This window comes from Trachemys scripta, chromosome 7, assembly GCF_013100865.1.
Source record: "Trachemys scripta elegans isolate TJP31775 chromosome 7, CAS_Tse_1.0, whole genome shotgun sequence".
NCBI lineage: Eukaryota > Metazoa > Chordata > Testudines > Emydidae > Trachemys > Trachemys scripta.
This window is the reverse complement of record NC_048304.1, coordinates 92,146,054-92,169,014: the sequence shown is the minus strand read 5'-3', so window position 1 is coordinate 92,169,014 and position 22,961 is coordinate 92,146,054. Positions and strand designations below refer to the sequence as shown.

The 22,961-nt window shown below is 40.1% G+C and overlaps 1 protein-coding gene across 1 annotated transcript; it reads right to left on the bottom strand.

Moving 5' to 3' along the window:
- Positions 1 to 424: 424 nt before the first annotated feature.
- Positions 425 to 22,331, bottom strand: LOC117880308 (lipase member M-like). The gene is made up of 10 exons (XM_034776362.1): positions 22,273 to 22,331; positions 15,676 to 15,781; positions 13,243 to 13,360; positions 11,641 to 11,839; positions 9,956 to 10,065; positions 8,964 to 9,100; positions 7,043 to 7,192; positions 4,443 to 4,514; positions 2,549 to 2,614; positions 425 to 752 (listed from the first exon to the last, which is right to left on the bottom strand). Exons 2-10 carry the CDS (start codon positions 15,772 to 15,774, stop codon positions 519 to 521), a joined length of 1,185 nt encoding a protein of 394 aa, XP_034632253.1. The 5' UTR covers positions 15,775 to 15,781; positions 22,273 to 22,331; the 3' UTR covers positions 425 to 518.
- Positions 22,332 to 22,961: the final 630 nt, after the last annotated feature.

The window sequence follows — 22,961 nt, the reverse complement described above, 5'->3', positions numbered from 1 at the left end:
GCACAACTCCCATTGACTTCAGTAGGGCCAGGGTTTCACCCAGTAATATAGGAAAAGCTGGTCAAATAACGAGGGTGGGAGCAATTATTCAATAAAAATCCCAAAGAAAGAAAACATTTGTAACAGAATTATTACTCAACACTAGTTGCAGAACAGGATTCTTTATCTTCTAATCCATTCCGGGCAGGGATTACCTGTATTTGTGGAGTAGCCAGCACAATATCAACTGGGGCCTTTTGGTGCTACCATAATACATATGTACTACAATGACCTCTCCAGAATTGTTTATTGAGTGAATTTGTTCCATCTAAGAAATGTAGCTCAGCTTGCTGAGATGGTGGCCTACCCACTGAAACTCACCAGCAGGATGGAAAAATTGGTGCAGAGACAAAAAAGGCAAAAACCAAACCAGTCACAAGAGGCCATTTTTATTGAGATGAGTGCAGTAGCACGCATTTCCACATACGAGACTCAAACATTTTTCATAAGTAGACCAAATCCTTAAGTGCTCTGTGGTTTTATGGATGCTTCTCCATCAATTCAAGGATTTCATCATACATACGCTGGGTTGCGTCAAGACCCCAGATGAAATCAACATGGGTCCAATCAGGAAAATACTTATAGAAAACTAGATTTGTAAGTCGAGGGAGTAAGACTGCAGTCGCCTGTGGGCTTGTAACCAAGTCACGTCCACCATTCCATAATGCTGTTGGCACGGTCATATCTTCTACCTTATAAAATGGAGGGGTGGTCTGTAGGAGGGAGGAGGCAAATAAAAAAAAAATCAGACAAATGAAAGTCCACAGCCTCAATGATTTTTAATCCAAATATATGTGTTAGCCTTGCATTAACATAGGAGTTGCCATAGCAGTCCAGACCAGTGGTCTTTAATTATTAATATTAGTCATTTGTATTACCATGGCATCTAGGAGCCCTAGTCATGGCCCAAGAGTGGTTTGTGCAGGCACACACAGGAAAAAAAAGATAATCTTTACCCCAAATCTATTGCTTTTAATCAACCCACAGTTACCCCATTATCAGGTAGGGCCCCGACAGTACATCAGACATAACCTTTCTAAGCAATGGTGGCAACAGGTGGCTTGGGAGTATATTTTGAATTGAAGGCACATTTCTTGGGAGATAAACTTCTCAGATCAGCATCCCCTAGTCTCTCTGGATCAGCTCTCGCATGACCCTCAGAACAATCATCTGAGCCTAGAGATCCTTCTTGGTAACAACAGGATATGGGTCATGGGTGATTTATCTTAAACTTTTACTGTTGGCGATTGTGGAGCTCCCCATCCTGTCCCTGTGAGTTCAAAAACAAACAGCATGCCATCTGCTTATGGGCTGCCCACTTTATCATCATGATGGTGGATAAATGAGTTTGATGTCTCCAGACAATTCTTCTGTGAGAGAGGCTACATCACTTACTCAACATCTAATTCATTGTTTGGGCCATCAGAAGCATATGCCAAAAGAAGAATGGTTGTAAAGAAGATGCAAGGAGCCATACCTTGGATAACCATGAAAAACATGCTCACACTAGAAGTTTTGTCCTAACCCCACCACTGAGAGTTTGGCCTGTGCCCTTAAGGGAGAAAGTTGATGTCCCATCTATTTTTTTGTTTAAAATTTTCTCTGAGATAACTGGGATGTTGATGTCTGATCTTTAAACCTACTAAGACTTTGCACCAAGATTTTCAAAACCAGGAGCCAAAGTTTTGCTTGAAAATCCTGATTTAGGCTTCTATGTGAGTAGCCTGATTTTGGAAAGTGTCCAGCGCCCAACATCTCCCACTGATTTCAATCTGAACAGACCTAACTTAAATAATTATACAAAGGGAAGGAAAAGAGGGATTGTCATTATCCCCACAGGAAAAAAAGGAAACTGAGGCAGAAGCAGATTAAGTGACTTGTTCATGATCACGCAGAAAGTCTGTGATAGAGCTGGGAGCTGAAGCCAGATCTCCTGATGGCCACTCCCATGCTTTAATGCAAGGCCACCTTTCCTTCTGTGCCTTCAGGCTCCCTTTTCTGCGTAGGCATATTCAGACCCCCACCCTCTCCCTGACTCTATTACAAGGTGCCTAAATAACCTCCAGATACACTAAGGATTTTCTTCCTTACTTCTGACTCCGACTCTAGACTCTGAGGCACAAGCTTCCTCATTTTTTGAAATCCTTATTTCTAAAGCTTAGTATCGCAGGGCTTGGTTTTGTTAAAATTCTTTTCCCCAGGGGGTTAAACTTAATTCTATTGTGGTCACTATTTCTTATTGGCTCACACACCGTTGTTTCTTGAATCAGCTCTTGTGTTTTGTTCAAGATTAAGTCACAAATAGCCTCTCAGTTGTGCAACCTATACCACCCGTTCCAAAAAAGAGGTAATTTAGGATGTTCAGTATGACAGCTCTGACCATAATCAGATTGGAACCCAGGTCTCCAGAGATGAAAAAGCTAATGCACAAACCACTGTGCCACCTTGATCCCTGCAGGTACGTATTCTTAACTTCCAAAATAAACAAACATAAATCACTTTTCCCTACCTGATTATATTTATCTTTGTTCTTACAGCCATAATCAAAATATTTAAATTCTCCAGATTTAGATAACTAAAAAGAAAATACAAGGGTGTAAAATACAAAACACAACTGAATGATCTTAATTTGTTTTTCTGCTTTAAAGTGTCATAAAATGCCCAAACTAAAGAATAACACTGCGATGCAAAGTTCAACAGAGTTTCTATAAACAAGAATACATAGCTGTGCAATACATATAAAAGATAAGCTGATTTCATAACATTCTTTAAAATCATTCTCTCTATTTACTCTTAGATAATATTTTCATTTAAAATTATATATTCAAGACTCAATAATAATAATACACAAATGTATTTTTTAAAAATATCAGGTATCAGGGTCAAATGAATAGGGGCAGGGACTCATTGCAGCTCGGGTACTGTGTATATAGAGAAATTCCCATACTACAGTGGGACAAATCCCCTCTTACACTTTGCTGAAGTATAGTTTTGAGCCCCAATCCAGTAAAAAAGCACAAAAACCAGTACTAGTCTTTAAGTACATGAATAATCCCTTTGAAATTAATGGGACTACACATATTCTTAATGCTTTGCTGGACTGGGACCTTTTTGTGAGCTTCTTTGAAGAACTCACTCAATGTGGTCTTGCCTCAGTAGTAAAGATTTCACCTGTAACTAACTAAGCCTCCAGTCCCTTAGATAAATTCCATGGGGTGTCCTGCAAATTATGAACTCTATTGCCCCAGGAACAGCAATTGCATCTGGAGGTAATGGACCTGCCAGTACTTGAAGGGGAAAAAATCAGGCAGCTGGAGTTACTGCCATGGGAGTACGTGATTATCTACCAGACGAGGGCATTTCTTTTGCCACACTTTTCAAGAGTATGTGCACCGAATTGATGAAAATCTTTCCCCACAAATTATTCACCTTTCATCCTCTTCAAATAAATTTCAGCAACATCTGGATGATGTCGACATAGATCAGGAATTCCTTGGTAAAAATAATATGGAGGACTAAAGCTTGTTCTCCGAAGACATTTATAGAAACTCCCATTGGGTATAATATGTATCTTTGTGGGGAAAATGAAAACCTGGAAAGTATACCATGTAATACAGTATCATAAAGACCCAATATGTTGCAGTGCTCAGTCCACAACTTCCCCTGCAGAAATGCCTTGCAAGATCAGATTATATGTGATTTGCCTAAATTAGACAGGAATTCTGTGGAGAACTCAGCTTTCCTGTCTCTCACATTTAACTATCCGTCCAGCATTGTTAACCACAAAATCAATCATATTAACACCTTTGAGTGTATTAAAACATTGATCCAGGGAGGAATTGAGTACTTGCAACTCCTATTCACCTCAGCATCCAGTTCTGAGTCACTGAGGCCATGCATATACTAAGAAAAAATTGTCTGCTCAGCTCACTGAGGTTTTGAGAAATGTTTGTATAACTTGGTTAATTTTTCTCCGTCTTCCCTTCTCCTTCATTGAGGACATATAGCAGAAGGAGGATATTTATTACACTAGAAATATTTTTCCTCTCTGCTTGTATGGATAATTCTTTCTTTATTTTGGATCATCAGAATTCTTCTCTTTACTGAAAAATTTGTAAACTAAACTAAAATAAAACAAACAGATAATACCTAAATAGTAAGCAGATTCTGAATGACCCTGTTAAATGTAATACAAAACCACACCCTCTGCTACCAAAGAGAGATGATTATTTCATTGATAAATAGCTGATTTTCTCCTATACAAATTTTTAACTGAATAAGCGTGATACATAATACATAATGAAGTGTGAAAGGAAGAATTTTTAAACACCATCCATTAGCGCAGTATATTTATTTTTAAAGAAGACCTGGTTAAACAGTGCAATAAATATGAGAAATCCTACCTGGCCCCAGTGGATTATATTTTTTACAGATGTATAATCTGGAAAACTTGCTAAATACACATCTGCCCGGCTCTGCAAGAAAAAAAATATTGTTATACAATATTCATTTTCTAAGTGAAGTTATCACGGACAAAATTCTACTTTCACTTAACATTCAACTTAGTTACACCTATTCAAGATCTAGGCACAGGACACAATTTAAAATAGATTTTTTTTCACAGTAAATCAAATAAACTTTACAAGAAACCCAGGGGAAAATGTGGAAGTCTAAAAACTGTACCCACTCCAAACACAGCCCCTTTCCCATCCCCCTGCCCCTAGGAAAAGCCTGAGAGAACAGTTGGGGCTTACTTCACGTCCAAAAAGTTATAATTTCCAGGCATTAAAATAGGTTTTAACCAACTGCATGACTGTAACTCTACAAAAGACAAGTGTAGTGGGAGCTAAGCCCTCATTTTGTAGTGGATACATCATTACACAGCAAAATTTCATGAGTTCAATTGGTTTGGAGCATACTTAAGTCATGCTCTGAGTGAACCAGAGATTTATGGTAGCTGAAGAAAATCACATGATACTCGGTCACATTGCATAGCTTCCACTGAAAGAGAGGGAAACAGATGTTTTGACTGCTACTTACTGTGATGAGGTGTATCTATCCTCTAGACTGGCCCAGCTAGGACTGACCACACCCTGTGGGCTGAAGAGGCCAAGTCTCCTTACCCCCATTAGACATGCTCTAACTGGAAGTAGGACATAAAATGGAGCAGCCCAGCTCAGTCTGGGTGACTGAGGAAAGTGGACATACGCTGCCGGCTCCTGCCAGAGAGCTGCTGGAGCTCCAGACTGCTGAGTCCGAAGACGTGGAATCCAAGCTGGAACTCCCCTCAACCACAAAGGACAAGAGAGATGGGAGGTCACTACCCTCAATGGAACAGATGGAGCAGGAATCAAGGGTTGGAAATGAACCAAGAAATGTGAAGATTGAAATAGGAAACCAAGCCTGAATCCAGGACTACTGGTTTCACAGGCTCTGGATCAGGACCTGGTGGAGTAGGGTGGGCCCGGGTCCTCCTATCCCACCCTGCAGCTGCTGCTGGGTGAGGGCACCACCTGTAGGGTCGACACGACTGCCCAAGGGAAGCTCCAAGGTTTCTGGCTGCTTGGCTGCGCTGCCCTGAGAGCAAGAGTGACTCTAAGGACTCTGTCCGCTGCGCCCCAATACCCTAAAGACAGGGGACACCCTGGTGACTCTCGCTGCTTGAGCCATAGCTACCCCTTTCATTGTCTGCCTTGACCCAACACCTCACAATGCTTTGTATCGACCCTTTGACACCTACATTCAGTGTTTTGATTAATTCTAGTCTTAAACTCAAAGATCCTCCCCACAGCCATGTGAAGGGAGAAACCAGCCAGAGACAGATACTAGAAGAAGCAGTTCCAGAAACAGTTTAAGCAAGGATTGCTGTACTAGGCAGAAAAGAGGGTAAAATTAAGCCCACCCAATACCCAAAACTGTGCAGATGAGAATCCCCTCCACTTTCCCTCATTCCTTATTACCATTCCTTCCACATTCAATTTGGGCTTGAAGAAAGAAACTTCAGGGAGGTCCAGCGAGACTGGAGCCAGCAGAGCAACTGAAGAAGCAGTTTAAGCAGGGACCGACTGACTGATAATTTAATTGTTTAATCTAATTGTTTAATCTGATTGTTTAATCTAATCCCATTCCACCCCCTGCATCAGTCTCTGCATTTTAGAATCACTGTCCCTCCCACCTTCCTCCATTCCCGCTTCTCACCTGTTCTGTCCCCCTCATTGCTCCGCCTTGCTTTTCTTTCCATTTAGCTAATGCTTTCCTAACAGAAATCATGATTAAAAAATCCCTGAACTAACATGACAATTGATACTAGCACATTGTTCTCTCTGCTTATGTGTTCTATCCCTTTTCTTACCCTATTGTGTGTTTCTTGTCTATTTAGATTGTGAGATCTTCCTGGCAAGACTGTCTACTATACTGTGTCTGTATAGTGCCTAGAACAATGGGGCCTGATCTTGACTGATGCTAGAAACTATCATAATAAATAAGAGTCATAATAAGAAAAGCAAAACTTGCACACAAACCCATGTGAATTTAAACCAGCACTACTACTGATCCTAGTCACCCAAATTATTTTGGAAATCCATTGTATTCAAAATTCTTCTCATTGACATAGCAATAGGAAAGGGATGAGCACTGACATTTGCAGAAAGAAAAAAACTCAATTTTTTTCTGAGATGGAGTAAAAAGAGAAAGAAGCGCTTCAGCAGCAAAGACAAGGAACAGATGAACCAAATGTAAAGGCCACAGTTAATTCTAGATACTTATGACACACACAAAAGCCTTCCCAAACTCTGCAACAGTCTAAAGACCTAGTTCTCTTAGTGCAGGTTAGATATTCTACGTTTCTATAGCACCCAGCACTGTGGGACCGCAATCCCCACTGACGATTTGGGGCACTAATATATACATTGTTGTATATGATGATGGCATGTTGCACAAACACTGTGGAACTCAGAAGCTGTCTTATGCAGATTAATTAACTAGGATTGTTTACTATACGTACCACATTTAAGTTTTTCTCATTAAATCCACCTAAAATAAAAAAGAGGGTTTGGATGCAAAGTCGGTCTACTAGTGCAGTTCCGCACACCTTGGCAGTAAGTGATTTCAGTCTCGCGCTTAACAGACAGAATTCTTTCTTGCCAAATACAATCTGAGAAAATATAAAGATGTTGTTCACCATGACTCTTAAATGCATTGTTTACTATTGTTCTCTCTCAGAAAGACTGAGGTAAAGAGTTAAATTTGTAGGAACAGCTTTACCCAAGCCAAGAATTCTTCCATATACAATTAGTGAATGACAAATGCACTTCAGTACTAGTAAAATGTCACAGCCTGTCCTCTTTTGTTCACCTAAGGAGAGGGATCACCATTCTTGGCCGAGCTGTGACAATCTCTCCATTTTCTCCTACTTTTCCTTCACAAAATACATGCACCCCTTGGAAAGAGAGACCATGGGTGAACTCATGATTCCATAGAAGCCAATGGAATCCCATGAGGCACCACGGTGGCTTGGCCACAGAGAAAAGACCACATGGCATCATCTGGTCCATAAACATGGCTCATAGATGATGATAAGGGCATGGAGCAGTAGTTCCCAACCAGGGGTACGCGTTCCCTTTGGGATACTCAGAGGTCTTCCAGAGGGTATATCAACTCATCTAGATATTTACCTAGTTTTACAGCAGGCTACATAACAAGCACAAGCCAAGTCAGTACAAACTAAAATGTCAAGCAGACAATGACTTGTTTATACTGGTCTATATATTATACACTGAAATGTAAGAACAATATTTATAGTCCAATTGATTTATTTTATAATTATATGATAAAAATAAGAAAGTAAGCATTTTTTCAGTAATAGCATACTGTGACACTTTTGTATTTTTATGTCTGATTTTGTAAGCAACTGTTTTTTAAGTGAGGTGTAACGTGGGGATACATAGGATAAATCAGACTCCTGAAAGGGGTACAGTAGTCCAGAAGGGTTGAGAGCCACTGGCATGGAGGACCCAGAGGTACAACTGCCAGAAGGGACCTGAGTGGCTCCAATAGAGGAAGAGATTATGGACCTGAAATGAAGCATTTCATTTTGATTTTTGTGACAGAAAAGTCATCCAAAAATTATCTTTCCTTGTAGAATATTTTGATTTCAATGAAAACCATTTTCTAACGGGAAACCAGGTTACTTAATTTTTTTCAACAAGCGCTATAATTTTCGATGGTATTAATTAAATTCATCTAGATAATTTGATCTAACATCACACCTTTTAATCCTGGCCTAGACGAGACCTTTCTGTTTAAGGAGCAGTAGGATCTCTGAGCCAAAATTTCCCAATCTTTAAAGTGAGGGTCATGAGACAGACCTACTTCTGAAAAAATATTTGCAGAGTGCTGTATACGTTTGAGAAAAGCTCAAGAATTGCTGGCTCTCCATTCCTATTTCTGGGGGAATCTCTCCTTCTTCTTTCCTCAAACTTTATGGTCCTTGAAAGAACATGCCATTTCTCATGCCTGACTCTTTGTCCAAAGTGGGGGCTTTTCAGGCTTTTGGCTGTTTGTCTGTGAAAAGCTTTCAGGCTTGATATTTCCAGAAAAAAATCAAAATTCAGACATGCACACATCAAGTGGAATAAGTTGGTGAAAAAGTTTTTAGTTTACACACACACACACACACACACACACACACACACACAAAATCCCCAGTTTCCCCTAACCCTTGTCTCAATACATTTATCACACTATTGTTGCATGATGCATGATAAACTTATTTCTATACATAATGTTCTGCACTGCTGCATGGGAAATGTACATATAACACTCCAGTGTGCATACAGGCCAGAGATCCTAAATTTCCATTTACAACTTTTTCATATAATAACATTTATTCATGAGAGTAATGAAATATGGAGGATTCTACATACCCTTAATAAATCAGTAGGAAGAAATATCAGTTGTGTCAGAGGGGCTTTGCTTTTGTTTAACATGTATGCAGGAGCCAAGGCAAAAAATATTTTGATTTTTTGAGCCAATTGAGGCATGGCTGAAAATGCAATAAAAGCTGAGAAAGCAAAAGAGATTAATTACAGCACTCTTAGAAACAAGTTACAACATACAACAAGCCAGTATAAACAGGCAGAGATTGATTTGATAAAGGTAAATGTTAATCTCCAACCTCAATGTATCTTTTGTTTGTAAAAAAAATCAGAGCTGATGCAGAAAAAAAAATTGAAGATATCGCAGGGTAAACACAAGCTAAGATCTGTGCCCATTAGCTGGAACTACAGGTATCTGATATTAAATTAAGGACAATCTTTGCTAACTATATAGGCATCTTTTCTCTGTGTCTGCCTCAGAATATGCTGGAGAACAACAATTTCAATACTTTACATTTTGGAGGACTCTTGGATTTCTCTTCCACATCGCCAATTTTTTTAAAATAAAATGAAAACAAAAAAACTGTTAATACTGTGTTCCTTCCCTGTTTATAAGGCTGTTTCAGTTACAAGTAGTGGAAAGAAGGTTTGAGATAATATGAGGGTCCCAAGAACATACTCAGAATTTAACAACAAGAGGAGAACAGCCTTAACATGACTATCATTTGTGTCTCCCGTTCCAGTAATGAGATCTATAATCTCAATTCCATCCATCTGCTTTTCTGTCCACTCAGTTCCCTACTCAAAATTTTGGTCTCCCCTCTATCTCCTTCCCAAGATTATGCATAGTTGGGAATTGCTCTCTCATTCATGCACATCTGAATGGAAGTAGACAGCAGCGATGCACTCATTTTGACCAGTCTCTTGTTATAAGAGCATGTGAATAATATTCACAGTGAAATTACAGTCCCAATCAAACCTTAACTATGAAATAGGGACAAAAAGACAAAACAAATTTAATGGTCTTCTTCTGAACATACCTATGGTACAGCCCTGAGAATACCCAATGTAATACAAGTTCTGTTGTCCAGTTTTCTGCAGAATGAAGTCTATCAATGCTGGAAGGTCATACATAGCCATTTCATGAAAACTGCAACACAAAAAGAGAAAGTTGCTTGTGTAACTGAGTTGTAATTCCTGCTCCTATATAGCATTTAAAAGCAATTATTGAACCACACATCTGTCCATTAATAAAAATAAAGTATAGTTTTGGATGTGAATTGTTTCTTTAGATATTTGTTTTGTGTTTATTTTGTTCTGGGTTGTTAATTGAGAGAAAAAGGAGGTTTTTTTAAATAAAGTGAGGCATAAGAGTCGTAGGTTGACGTAAGTACTATGCAAGCAGGATTCTTTATATTATTATTTTGTGTATGTCTATCATATCCCCTCTTCTTTCTCATCTCTAAACCAATAGTCTCAGTCTTTTCTGCTTTCTCTTTGTAGGGAAGTCTCCCTACATATAACTCAAGACCTCTATTTCTGCTATTTGCTTTTCAAAGTAGCATGACCATAATCAAATGCAGTATTCCAGGTATGGACATTGATTTGTATTGTTGCCCCTACACCAATGCCTGTTCTCATTTCAGTCTTGCTCCTCTGCTGAATAGTAGAATTCAAGGGCCTGGCAGGGTCGTTTCCAGTGCAGAAGAAATCAGTGATGAATCTGGGTATATTTGAAGTGTAACTTGATTTATTTAACATGTGTATACCAACCCTGACATGAGATGGCCAAAGAGCATGCGGCTTCTTCCAGGAATTTCAGCTCAACGGTGGCTGGTGCTCAGAAAGCAAGCCCTAGCTACACCTAACCCAAGTCAAGAGCCAAGGTTCATATTCCATCTCCCCCAAAGCTGCCTCTACACAAAACAACCTGGCATAGCTAACACTAACAACAACACAGCATGTCTTTATTCTCATACTAAGAAAAAAGAACATTGAAGTTTGTGTATAAACAGTGCTACGTGTGGATGGCTGCCATAATAATACATCGGTATATTTTAAGTATTTTCCTTACCATTCATTATGCATCCTAACATTTTGTTTGCTTTTTTATGATTGTTGCTGAAAATTGAGCAGAGGTTTTATCTGACCCATCCACTATGAGACACAGTTCCCTTTACAACTTAGAACTCAGCACTGTGTCAGCATAATTCACATTATTCCTTCTTATCTCCAGTAGCTAGCACTCCTCATTCTCTATGCACCTTCCTCACCTATCATGCAGTTGCAGTGCAGTCAGAGAGGTAGCATGGTATAGCAGATTGGGCACCAGTTTGGGAATCAGAAAAATCAGGATTTTATTCCACTTGGCCAATGACCTGCTGCGTGACATTAAGCAAGTTCATTGATATCATTGTACTTGTTTTGCTGATCACTCTGTTTTATCTATTAGATGCTTAACTCCTTGGGTTACAGACTGTCTCTTACTGTTAGAACTGGCTGAAAATTTTCCACCAGGACAGTTTATATTAGAAAATTTTCCAAAATAGATGCCCTAAGGGAATTTGACAAAATGTCATTTAAAAAATCAGCAGTCAAACATTTATAAGTTGTAATATAAAATAAAAAAGTTGAAATCTAAAGAATTGGACTGACCTGAAACAAAAATAAAAACAACAACTTTATTTCTTGTCCACTTCAGTAGTTTCTCTCCAGTTCAGCCTACCTGAAATCCCAAAATTCCTCTTGGTCAATTGAAAGGTTCTGGTGTTTTCTAGACCAGGTGTTCCCTCTGCTATTTCCTATCCAAACATCATAGCCTGCATCTGCTAGTATGAAGCCCAGGCTATTATTGGGCAAATTGGCAACCCAGTTGCTACCGTCTAAAAGAAGGCCATGCAGAAGTAATGCAGCGAGCTTTGGGCCTGGAAAATAACAAAATGGAATATTTCACAAAAACAGAACTTCTATAACATGGTAATGATGTAACATGAACTTCTCTTCCAGCCCAGATCTAGAAGAGGAGGCAAATATTCGCTGACTTTTTTATTACAGCAAACCATTGTAATACATTGTTTTAATATTCCATTATATAGGTCAGGGAACTGACTGAGAAAAGCAAAGTAACTTCCTTAACTTTACAAAGCCAGAATAACCTAAAACACCTCTTGATTCCCAATGCTCTGCTTATTCCTGCAGGCCACACTGTCTTACTGCCAGAGTTTCTGAACATCAAGGTCTCCCACTGATCCCAGTCCCATTCAATTGCAGTTGTCAATGTTTGGTAATTCTAATAACCAGGATCTAGGTGTCTCAAATTGGGCATCCAGAAAATGAGAACACAGTTAGTTGCGACATGTGAAAATTATGGTCTAATTGTCTTTCCCACAATCACATAGTAATATTTCTCTGTGGTGTAACTAGGGATAGAAACTAGCTCTTCTGGACAGTACAGAACTGCCTTACTCATTTGAGTACACAATCCAGCATCGTCAAAAAATTTTATTTCAGTCTTTCTAGATCTCTGTAGCATAAGTCTGAGTAGTGTTACGCTCAGACTGTACATCCCAGCAACAGCAATGTGCACAGAATAATTTTGGACCCTTCTCAGTTTACATCACAAGTTTGAGAATTACTCCTACACTGAGCTGATCATTAGGGCTCAGTTCTGGGCTCTGGACACAGAAATTCCTGCAGTAAATTCCTCTTCTTAGATTTGGCCATTTCCATTGCTGAAATGATTTACCTTGAAACAGATGATGTTTCCCAGAGTATTTGACTTGCTAAGAAACAAGAACTTACAGTTCATAATCAAGCTCAACCAACACGCACTTCTTTGCCATTGTGTTCTCCATCATCTGTCCCTCACAGGGAAAAGTTCCAGCTCCCAGAGGATATGGGAGAGACCACAACTGCTTACCAAGAGCTCTTCAGTGAGCATTTCTTCTCAGGAATAAAGCATTTTCCCAATATGATGAAGAGGAAAGTTTTACATCACATCAAGGGACTGATTCATTCTCCACTGGAGAAGGGGGTGAGAATGCAACCTCCCTGAACCAACGGGACTGGCTTGACTATTAATGCATTTACTTTAAGCATGAAAAGGCAGGGTTTCACCATAGAAAAGCTTTTTTAATTGGCAACTGGGGTCCCTGGGAGCCCCACCAGAGCAGGCTGCCACTGAGATGAGAAGAACTAGCACATTCCCAGAAAGCCCTGGCTAGACCCTCTTCCTGCCATAGCACCATTAAGGCAGATCTTCCACCAGCATCTCTCAGGACTGAAACAAGATGCAAGAACTTCTTAGTCTCTCTGAAAGGAGTCATACCTGTGTCCCTAAGATTTCCTTTGCCATGAGGAATTCTGTTCATGCTAAGGTAATAGCCATCAGCTGTCAGCACTTCATACTCTTCACTCGGGTATCCTTTGTACAGGATCTTCTCACTCTATGGAATGAAAACAAAGGGTTTTGCCTAATTTTGTTTATGTATGTCCCTTTAATCCACTATCTCATGCAGCTATGAAGGAAATCAACAAATCAGTTTGATTTTGGTTTCATTTCCATGTGCTCCTGCATTTTTCTGATTTGTTCAAGTGATGTCAATCAAAGCCCAAATGCTGCAAGAGTTAGTCTCTTTCACTGTATTTCTAATGTGAACCAATCCAGGAAGCCCTGGAAATCTTCCCAGAGAGTATAAGCTGTTGGTTTCCATCTCAGTTCCCAGAACATGGAAGTTCAGAGAAGGCTGAATTCAAAATTCTAAACATTCAGATGCTTTTCTATCTTAATTTTATCTATAAAATATTTGCACATTCTCCCTTCACTTATCCATATACTAATCCCAATGAGAAATGTTAGTGAGAATAAACATTCAGAAATCTATTGGTGGAAGCAGCTTTTAGTGAAATTCTAAGGTCAAGAATAAGAAATGTGAACCATAAATTGAAAATAAGGAAATATTTAACTTTTGAGTCTAATCAAAAGAGAAAATAAGTTTGTTGAGTGGAAATAAGTCTGGGTGCCAATGTTTCACTTTTTCACAACACAAATACTCCAATCCAAAGCAATAAATTAGATGCTCGGATCTCTGATGAATACTGAGAAAAACCACCTTTCGAATCTCTGAAGAGCCCAGTGATAAGAAGCAGAGAAGACAGCTGACATCTGAAAGCTGTTATCAAACCTGCCAAATATAGGCTTGCTCAGGAGTCGTTTTAAAGAAATCAGGAAGATCTAACTGTACATGAGTCAATGTATGACACACATTGCCCAGCTGCCCTGCCCTTATGAGCCTCTACTGATAATCAGCAAAATGAGGCACTAGGAACGCTGAACCCGTCCCTCTACCACTTCCTACAGCCCCCTGTTACTACAGCCCTGACCAGCAGCTGCCTGCTATCCATTCTGAAGTGTAAACCATATAGTTCAAACATAATAATGTAACTTAATTACTCATAAAAATTATCCATCTAAACCATTTGGTGAATAGTTGGTCTAATTAATACATTTGAGGGATCAGGAACACCATGTGAGTGATTCACTAATGGAAAAAAGAGTTCTAAATTCATTAGAATATTTATTCGCTCATAAATAATCTAACCAGCTCTATTTTTACACACTTCAAGAGTACTAAGTCCTGTCAGACCACAGAAGGTCCAAAAAGCAGAGGAAAGACCAGGTCTCTTCCTCAGCTGGGAATGGTGTGGTGCAGGTTTGGGGTGAAGAAATAGAAATGCCTTACAGCTGGACTCTTCAGCATCCTCAACAGTGAGAAGTTGAGTTCTGTGAAACTCCCCACATTCAGTGCAACATGCCTCTCTCACAGGGAATACAGAAGGGTGTTTGTAGCCAGAGCCTTTCTACTTATCCAATCACAGGCCAGAAATAACCAGCTAACACTTGTAAAGTAAAATTAACTGTGCTGGGCTAAGGAGAGAATGGGACCAACTTTGATTCTGATCCTGCAAGTAGCTGAGCCCTGCACCTCATATGATCAGGCACTTTGTGGATTATTTTATATATGATCCACAGGCATTTTGTCTAAGTTAAAATGAAAAGGTACTAACTCATGATCAGTGGTTAAGCTGGATGTGAATTCTCATAGATGGGAATACCAGATTAGATCCTTAAACAGGAAACAAATATTTTTAGGAGAGAGTGAGCGTGAGTACCAGAACTCACCCTTTTAAGAACTTTTTGTCAAGCTTACAAGATATAAAAGCATCCCTGATTCATTAATACTATTATGCAATATCAAGTTTATGTTTTTAATTAGCAGTATTAAATTAATCAAGCGGTGTAGCTTTGATAGTGAAATCACTATTTACTGTCTCCCAATTCAGTTCTTGTACTAGTGGGAGAAAAGCTCAGAAGGGAAGAGCACAAAAGTTGTTCTACTTTATGTTCACTATATTTTTAATAAAACTGGACCCAATTCAGAGCAGTGGTGAAATTTCACAGACCACAGATGAGTTCAGTATAACAGAAACCAGACCCAATAGCCAGTACCCCTCATGATCTCTGCTCTAGCCAAGGCAGATTAGATTGTACCCTTCTGAAAAAATGGAGAGTGCCAGTAGGTGCTGGAAACCTGGGAGGCATTTGTTTAAAGGACATATCTGTTAGTATACAAATTATAAATAAATAACATAAGTAACAGTGAACACATTCCATTATTTCCAAAAATTTGTTAGTCTCTAAGGTGCCACAAGTACTCCTGTTCTTCTATTATTTCCAAACTTTCTCCAATAAGAAACTTACAATATTCATAAATGCTTCAGGATTCCCATGTCCTCTTCTTATGAGTTCTGAATCTGCAGTTGCTTGTGTCAGATATGTCATTAGAATGAACAGCCACATCTTGGACCTGTGCAAAATAATTTATCCATCAATAGTTTTGGTAGGAACACATTCATAAAAATGACACTGCTCAATGATGACACAAGTCAGGGTAAAAAAAAAAGCAAGGAGTTTCTCAGGAAGACAATATTAAACATACAACTGCCAACTATCCTTATGTGAAGGAAAGATAGGAAGAATCATAAGCGGCGAATATGGACCTTATAATGGTATAATGGTATAATGACCTTAAAATCAAAAAGGAATCCTACAAAGAATGGAAATATCGATATATTGATAAAAAGTAGTAGAAAAGTTTAGCAGAAGCATGTAGGAACAAAATTAGAAAGGCTAAGGTACATACTGAGTTACACCTAGCAAGTGACATAAAAGATAATGAGGTTCTTTAAGTACATTAGGAGCAGGAGAAATATGAAGGAATGTGTAGATCCTCCACTTATCAGGGAAAGACAGCTAATAACACAGGATATGAAGAAGTCTGAGGTGTTTAATGCTTATTTTGCTTCAGTCTTCCTTAAAAGGAAGAATGGTGACCAGATACTCAACACAATTAATATTAACAATGGGGGAAGTGGGAGAGAAACAAGCCAAAAACAGGGAATAAACAGGTTAAAGAATATTTAGTTAAGTTAAATGCATTGAAAATGGCACGGCCTGACAAAGTTAATACTAGGGTACTTAAGTAATTAAGTGAGCAATCTTAATACCATTAGCAATTATCTTCAAGAACTCATGGAGAATGGGTGAGGTCCCAGAGGGCTGGAGAAGGGCAAACACAGTACAGTAAAAAGCTGCTTTATCTGGCACTTCACCAACTGGAAAGCTCTATAAGCTCTGATCTTCATTGAAATGCCAGTTTATAGTCTGGTTGGCATGGGGCCGGCAGGGGGTTGGGGTGTGGGAGGGGATAAGGAACGTGGGCTCTGGGAGGGAGTTTGGGTGCAGGAGGGGGGGGGCAGAGTGCCGGATCGGGGCCACTCACTTCAGGTGGCTCCCCATAAGTGGCAACCTGTCATTGGCTCCAGCTCCAGCTACTCCTAGACGGAGGCATGGCAGGCTTCTCTGCACTCTGCCTACCCCGGCCCCCACCAGGAGTGCCATCTGTGCAGCTCCCATTGGCTGGGAATCAAAGGGAATCCCATCACTGGAAGTTATTAAGAACAGGTTGGATAAAGACCTCTCAAGATGGTCAAGGTTTATTTGTCCTGCCTCAGTGTAGGGAACATGATGATCTCTTGCCGTCCCTTCCAGTCCTACATTTCTAGGATTCTATGAAAAATGAACAAAGCTATGTGGCTTTAAACTTTTAACATCATTGATGCAGATGGTTGAATTCAAGATCTTTGTCATTATCTTCAAGGCCTTCATTGAAGAAGAAACCTAAAAGATCGCCTGAAGCTCTGGGATAAGATTTGTTGTTAGCAACTCCACTCCTTGGGTACAATGGAGCTGTCCTCATCAAAGGTAAAACTTGTTTGTGCAGGAGACAGAATTCTCTCTAAGGCAGTAGAATTAATTCCCACATGATCTAATAACTACTTCAGCCATTACCATTTTCCATTCCAAATACAAGATGAATGTCTTTGAGTTTGTCTTCAATATTCTTGCCACCAAGTTAAAGAAGTATGGGCTGGATGAATGGACTGTAAGGTGGATAGAAAGCTGGCTAGATCGTCGGGCTCAACGGGTAGTGATCAACGGCTCCATGTCTAGTTGGCAGACGGTTTCAAGCGGAGTGCCCCAAGGGTCGGTCCTGGGGCTGGTTTTGTTTAATATCTTTATTAATGATCTGGAGGATGGTGTGGACTGCACTCTCAGCAAGTTTGCAGATGACACTAAACTAGGAGGCGTGGTAGATACACTAGAGGGTAGGGATCTGATACAGAGGGACCTAGACCAATTAGAGGATTGGGCCAAAAAAAACCTGATGAGGTTCAACAAGGACAAGTGCAGAGTCCTGCACTTAGGACGGAAGAATCGCATGCACTGCTACAGACTAGGGACCGAATGGCTAGGTATCAGTTCTGCAGAAAAGGACCTAGGGGTCACAGTGGATGAGAAGCTGGATATGAATCAACAGTGTGCTCTTGTTGCCAAGAAGGCTAACGGCATTTTGGGCTGTATAAGTAGGGGCATTGCCAGCAGATCAAGGAATGTGATCGTTCCCCTTTATTCGACATTGGTGAGGCCTCATCTGGAGTACTGTGTCCAGTTTTGGGCCCCACACTACAAGAAGAATGTGGAAAAATTGGAAAGAGTCCAACAGAGGGCAACAAAAATGATTAGGGGTCTGGAGCACATGACTTATGAGGAGAGGCTGAGGGAACTGGGATTGTTTAGTCTCCAGAAGAGAAGAATGAGGTGGGATTTGATAGCAGCCTTCAACTACCTGAAGGGGGGTTCCAAAGAGGATGGAGCTCGGCTGTTCTCAGTGGTGGCAGATGACAGAACAAGGAGCAATGGTCTCAAGTTGCAGTGGGGGAGGTCCAGGTTGGATATTAGGAAAAACTATTTCGCTAGGAGGGTGGTGAAACACTGGAATGTGTTACCTAGGGAGGTGGTGGAGTCTCCTTCCTTGGAGGTTTTTAAGGTCCGGCTTGACAAAGCCCTGGCTGGGATGATTTAGTTGGGAATTGGTCCTGCTTTGAGCAGGGGGTTGGACTAGATGACCTCTTGAGGTCTCTTCCAACCCTGATATTCTGATTCTATGATTCAATAATGAACACACAAGCTGTCAGGAGACTGGGACCTGGGCAATATAGGCTAGTGGTCAAAGCAGGAATCATGCCTAGTGGTTGGAGCAGATGTCAGGAACCAAGTGTCGGAACCAGAGGCTAGAGTCAGAGTCAGCAGTCAGGAGCCAGAGATCTGGATCAAACTGGAGGTCAAGATCTGGATACAAGAGCTGAGTGTCAAAGCCAGAGTCAGAAGCGGAAGTGAGGGTTGAACTGGAATTACCTGATACAGACAAGGTAACAGGCAAAGGAGGGGCTCAGCAGGGTTGAGACAAGGCTGAGTGCAAGAAAGGAGCAGCAGGAAGAAGGCAACACAGGAGGAGTCACACTGACAGGTGTGAGCATTGAGAAGCCAGCAAGCTGCTGCTGGCTTAAGAGCCTACCTGGTGGCCTTTCCAGCCAATCAGGTGGTGTAGCCAGTCAGGCAACCTGCTTCAGGACAGCTGTGCTTCTTAAGTTGCCTAGAAACTAGCTCTGCTGCAGGCTGTGATTCCTGACAGAGCAGGGGAGGCATGCAATAAATAAATAAATAAAAAATACCAAACCAAAAAAATTACTGATGAAATTTTCTCACTCAGGAGAAAAGAATCACACATAAGAGGTGCTAGTCACGGTGCTTAACACATTCCTGAGACACATGCAGATACTGAGGGTGGTATAAGAACCAGAACAGAAGAGAATAGAAAAGTCTGGAGGATCAATAAAATGTAAATAATATTAAATACTTGCCAACTGAATACTCTTACAGTACTCATCTTGTTGTTTACTATTATTTAAGGGTATGCAGCAGGGCTGACCAGAAAACAAACAGTCCATTTTGTGATCAAATGAAATCTCAAAAAAAAGAAAAAAAAAAATTCTAGATAGAAACAAAACGGGGACCCTTTGAAACTGAATGAGAACACAAGGAAGATATTGGGCCAGAATAGTTAGTAGCCCAGAGGTTATGGCACACACACCAAGGAGGTGAGAGACCCAGATTCAGCTATCTATTCTGCCTGATTTTGGGATAAGAGGTCTCCATCAGACGGCCATATTGGATCATACCAAAGGTCCATTTAGTCCAGTATCCTGTCCTCTACACAGTGCCCAATGCCAGGTGCCCCAGAGGGAGTGAAGTGATTGATTCCGTCGCCTATTCCCAGCTCCTGGCAAACAGAGGCTCGGGACACCATCCTTGCCCATCCTGCCTAATAGCTAGGGCCCTACCAAATTCACAGCCATGAAAAACACATCACAGACCGTGAAATCTGATCTCCCCCCGCCCGTGAAATGTGGTCTTTTGTGTGCTTTTACCCTATATTATAGGGATTTCACAGGGGGAGACCAGCGTTTCTCAATTTGGGGGTCCTGACCCAAAAGACAGTTGCGGAAGGGTCACAAGGTTATTTTAGGAGGTGAAGGTATTACCACCCTTACTTCTGTGCTGACTTCAGAGCTGGGTGGCAGACCATACCATGCTACCCTTACTTCTGGTGGCTCTGCCTTCAGAGCTGGGCTCCCAGCCAGTAGTCGCCACTCTTCAGCTGCTTAGCTCCGAAGGCAGCACTACTGCCAGTGGCAGCACAGAAGTAAGAGTAGCAGTACCAATCCCCACCCCTATAATAACCTTGCCTGCCCCCCCCCACAACTCCTTTATGGCTCAGGACCCCTGCAATTACAATACCATGAAATTTCAGATTTAAATATCTGAAATCATGAAATTTACCCTTTTTTAAATCTTCTGACTGAAATTGACCAAAATGGACCATGAATTTGATAGGGCCCTACCAATAGCCATTGATGGACTTATCTTCCATGAGTTTATCTAGTTCTATTTTGAACCCTGTTATAGTCTTGACCTTCCCAACATCTTCACTCTGCCTCTTGAAATTCCATCCTGGATCCTGGAAACCGCCCTGATAAAATTTCCACACAACTGATATTTCTGCAAAATGTTTCATTTGTGACAAATTGGCATTTTCCTACGAAAAAACATTTTGTTGAAACATACCCATTCTAGAATAGCTAGATTCACTCGCTTAACAGTAGTTTCGTTGAATGTCTTTTTCATCAACAACAGCTGCATATTCCACACACTGCTTAATTCATAATGAAAGCAGTGCCAGGGCTCAAGCAATTGGTTGCCAGAACACAAGCAATTTTTCTATTTTCATAACTGATGCATCAAGCCCAGAGGAGCCGGGGCTATGACCTGCCAAGCCTGGAGTTGCCAGGGCTCAGCCAGCACAAAGTAAGCACTGATTCCACATCTTTGTGTAGGTCTGTATTATGCTGATATGTTGCAACTACATATTGGTTTTTGCAAGTAATAAAATAACTAAGAAGAAAAAAAAAATCAAGTGAACTTTTCAATTTACCCTAAACTTTGTCAACTGTTTATAAAAGCCCAGATAAGACAGTGAGGCGTAAATCAGGATTAATTTGGCACAAAGATGAAATGCAAATATTTTAAACCACTCCAATGTTCAGTCTCTCCAATCCTTTGCTCTAATCCAATCATATAGACTAAGATAGAAGGGAATGAAAATTTCAGGAAGGCACCGCCCTATTAAATGTCTTTTTTAAGATGGTCAAAGATACAATATTTAGAATCATCTGAAGCTTCCCAAGGAAAACAATTGATGTTATTCCCAATATTATACATGGAGCTGATAATGCTGCCTGTAGCTAAAGTTCTCTGATACCTTCCATTTTAAGAGCTTGTTTTGAATTGTGTATGCCTTTGCCAAACTTTAACTGTCTCCAATTAAATGTACCATGCCACACATCTGCCTCATGTTGACATCTAAAACTGTCCAGCTATTCCTGAGAATGAGATTAAGGAAAAATAAATTGCTTTGTCCATATTCCACTTTTTTTGTGGAACAAATCACGTGAATGTGTAAATTATTGACTGTGTAATACATATATGCTATGGAGCTGAATTGAGGTTGCACAGGCAACCTGAAGTCTGGTATTTCCAAAGTTATAAATGCTTGACTTTGCAACCTTATTTTTTTATATAGTTATTTGGAGGTAACATTTAATGTGCTCAGAGATTGTAGTTCTAGTCAGTTTCAGAGATGTGGCTTCAGAGATTCTGCACAGCAATAAATGCAGTAAAACAATACTTGAGAGACCAGAGAAAAAATCGGCAGTATTTCATTTGTGTTAGAAACATGGCTAGAGAATTGTGAAGTGAACTTTATATAATGATTCATTTTAATTCCCAAAGAAACACTTCCTTCAAGTGTACACGTCTTAAGAACTTTATTTATTCTACCCGCTAAGGTCCCTAATTCACAGCCCTGCTGCAAATGCCTTTATGTATCCCTTTGTTTTCTGTCCTCCTGTTTCTGTCCCCATATAACAACAATGAATCTGGTTCCCATCTCAAAAGTTTCTGTATCACCCCATAACATGGGATCTGGCTTAATGCTGAAATATAGACCTTAATGTGAAATGATTTATTAGATACACTCCAGAAAGATTCTCCCCTAAGGCAGTTCAAAGTACCCGATCTGAATGGGTCTTCCAAGCAAATTAATATTCTATAAAAAGTCACTCCTGGACCATGCACTTTTGAAAACAATGAAAGGTTTAAACCACCTTGTACTGACCATAATTATGGATTTTCTGATGATTTTCAGGAAGCTTAACCTCAGTAGACATCTCCTGTATACCCTCCTCACTCAGAGAAAAAGCAATCAAAATACTTCATTACAAAAGTAGTTAAATGCAAATCTTAGTCAGAGTTAAATTAAGAAAAAGAGTTACTCACTGGAGTCCTTCTGCTGCACCTAGTGGATTCAGATCTCTGAACAGTGGCAACTCTGACGGCCCCAGTGTTAAAAAGCAGCGTGAGGGGGCAGATACTCGCCACATCAGAATATCTCATACTTCTTGCTCTCCAATCAGAAGTAGCCTTGAAGTGTCATTTACCAATTCCACCTCTCCCCCTTCTCTCTTTGGACTGATTTTTAGCATTGGATATATTTACTCAGACTTATACTTTCCTTAGAGAAGCACCCATCCCAAGCTCTAGGTGTCCTGGAAAGTTAAACGTCCATATCACAAAGGAGATAGACTCTGGCAATTACGTTAACAGTAAAGGAAATGCATGGCAATTATATCTCTGCTCTTTACTAACACAGACATAATACTGACTGGTTGTGATCTGCTGTCTTAAAAAAAAGTCACCCTAAACTTGAAAGTAAAATGTAGACTTGAAGTCAGGAATTGTCAGCAAATTCAGTATGAAATATTCACCTAAATTCTGTATTCATCAATCATATAGAATCACTTAAATTGTTGGTAACAGGGCATTAGCCTATAACATTAATACACAATACATTAGATAGCATGGTTTAATCCTTTGCTGGGTTGGTAATTTATTAGGCTATGATATTTTTCTTTGTTCTGCCTGTGTGTGCAGGTGATAGATAACATCTCAATAATATTTTTGCAGGG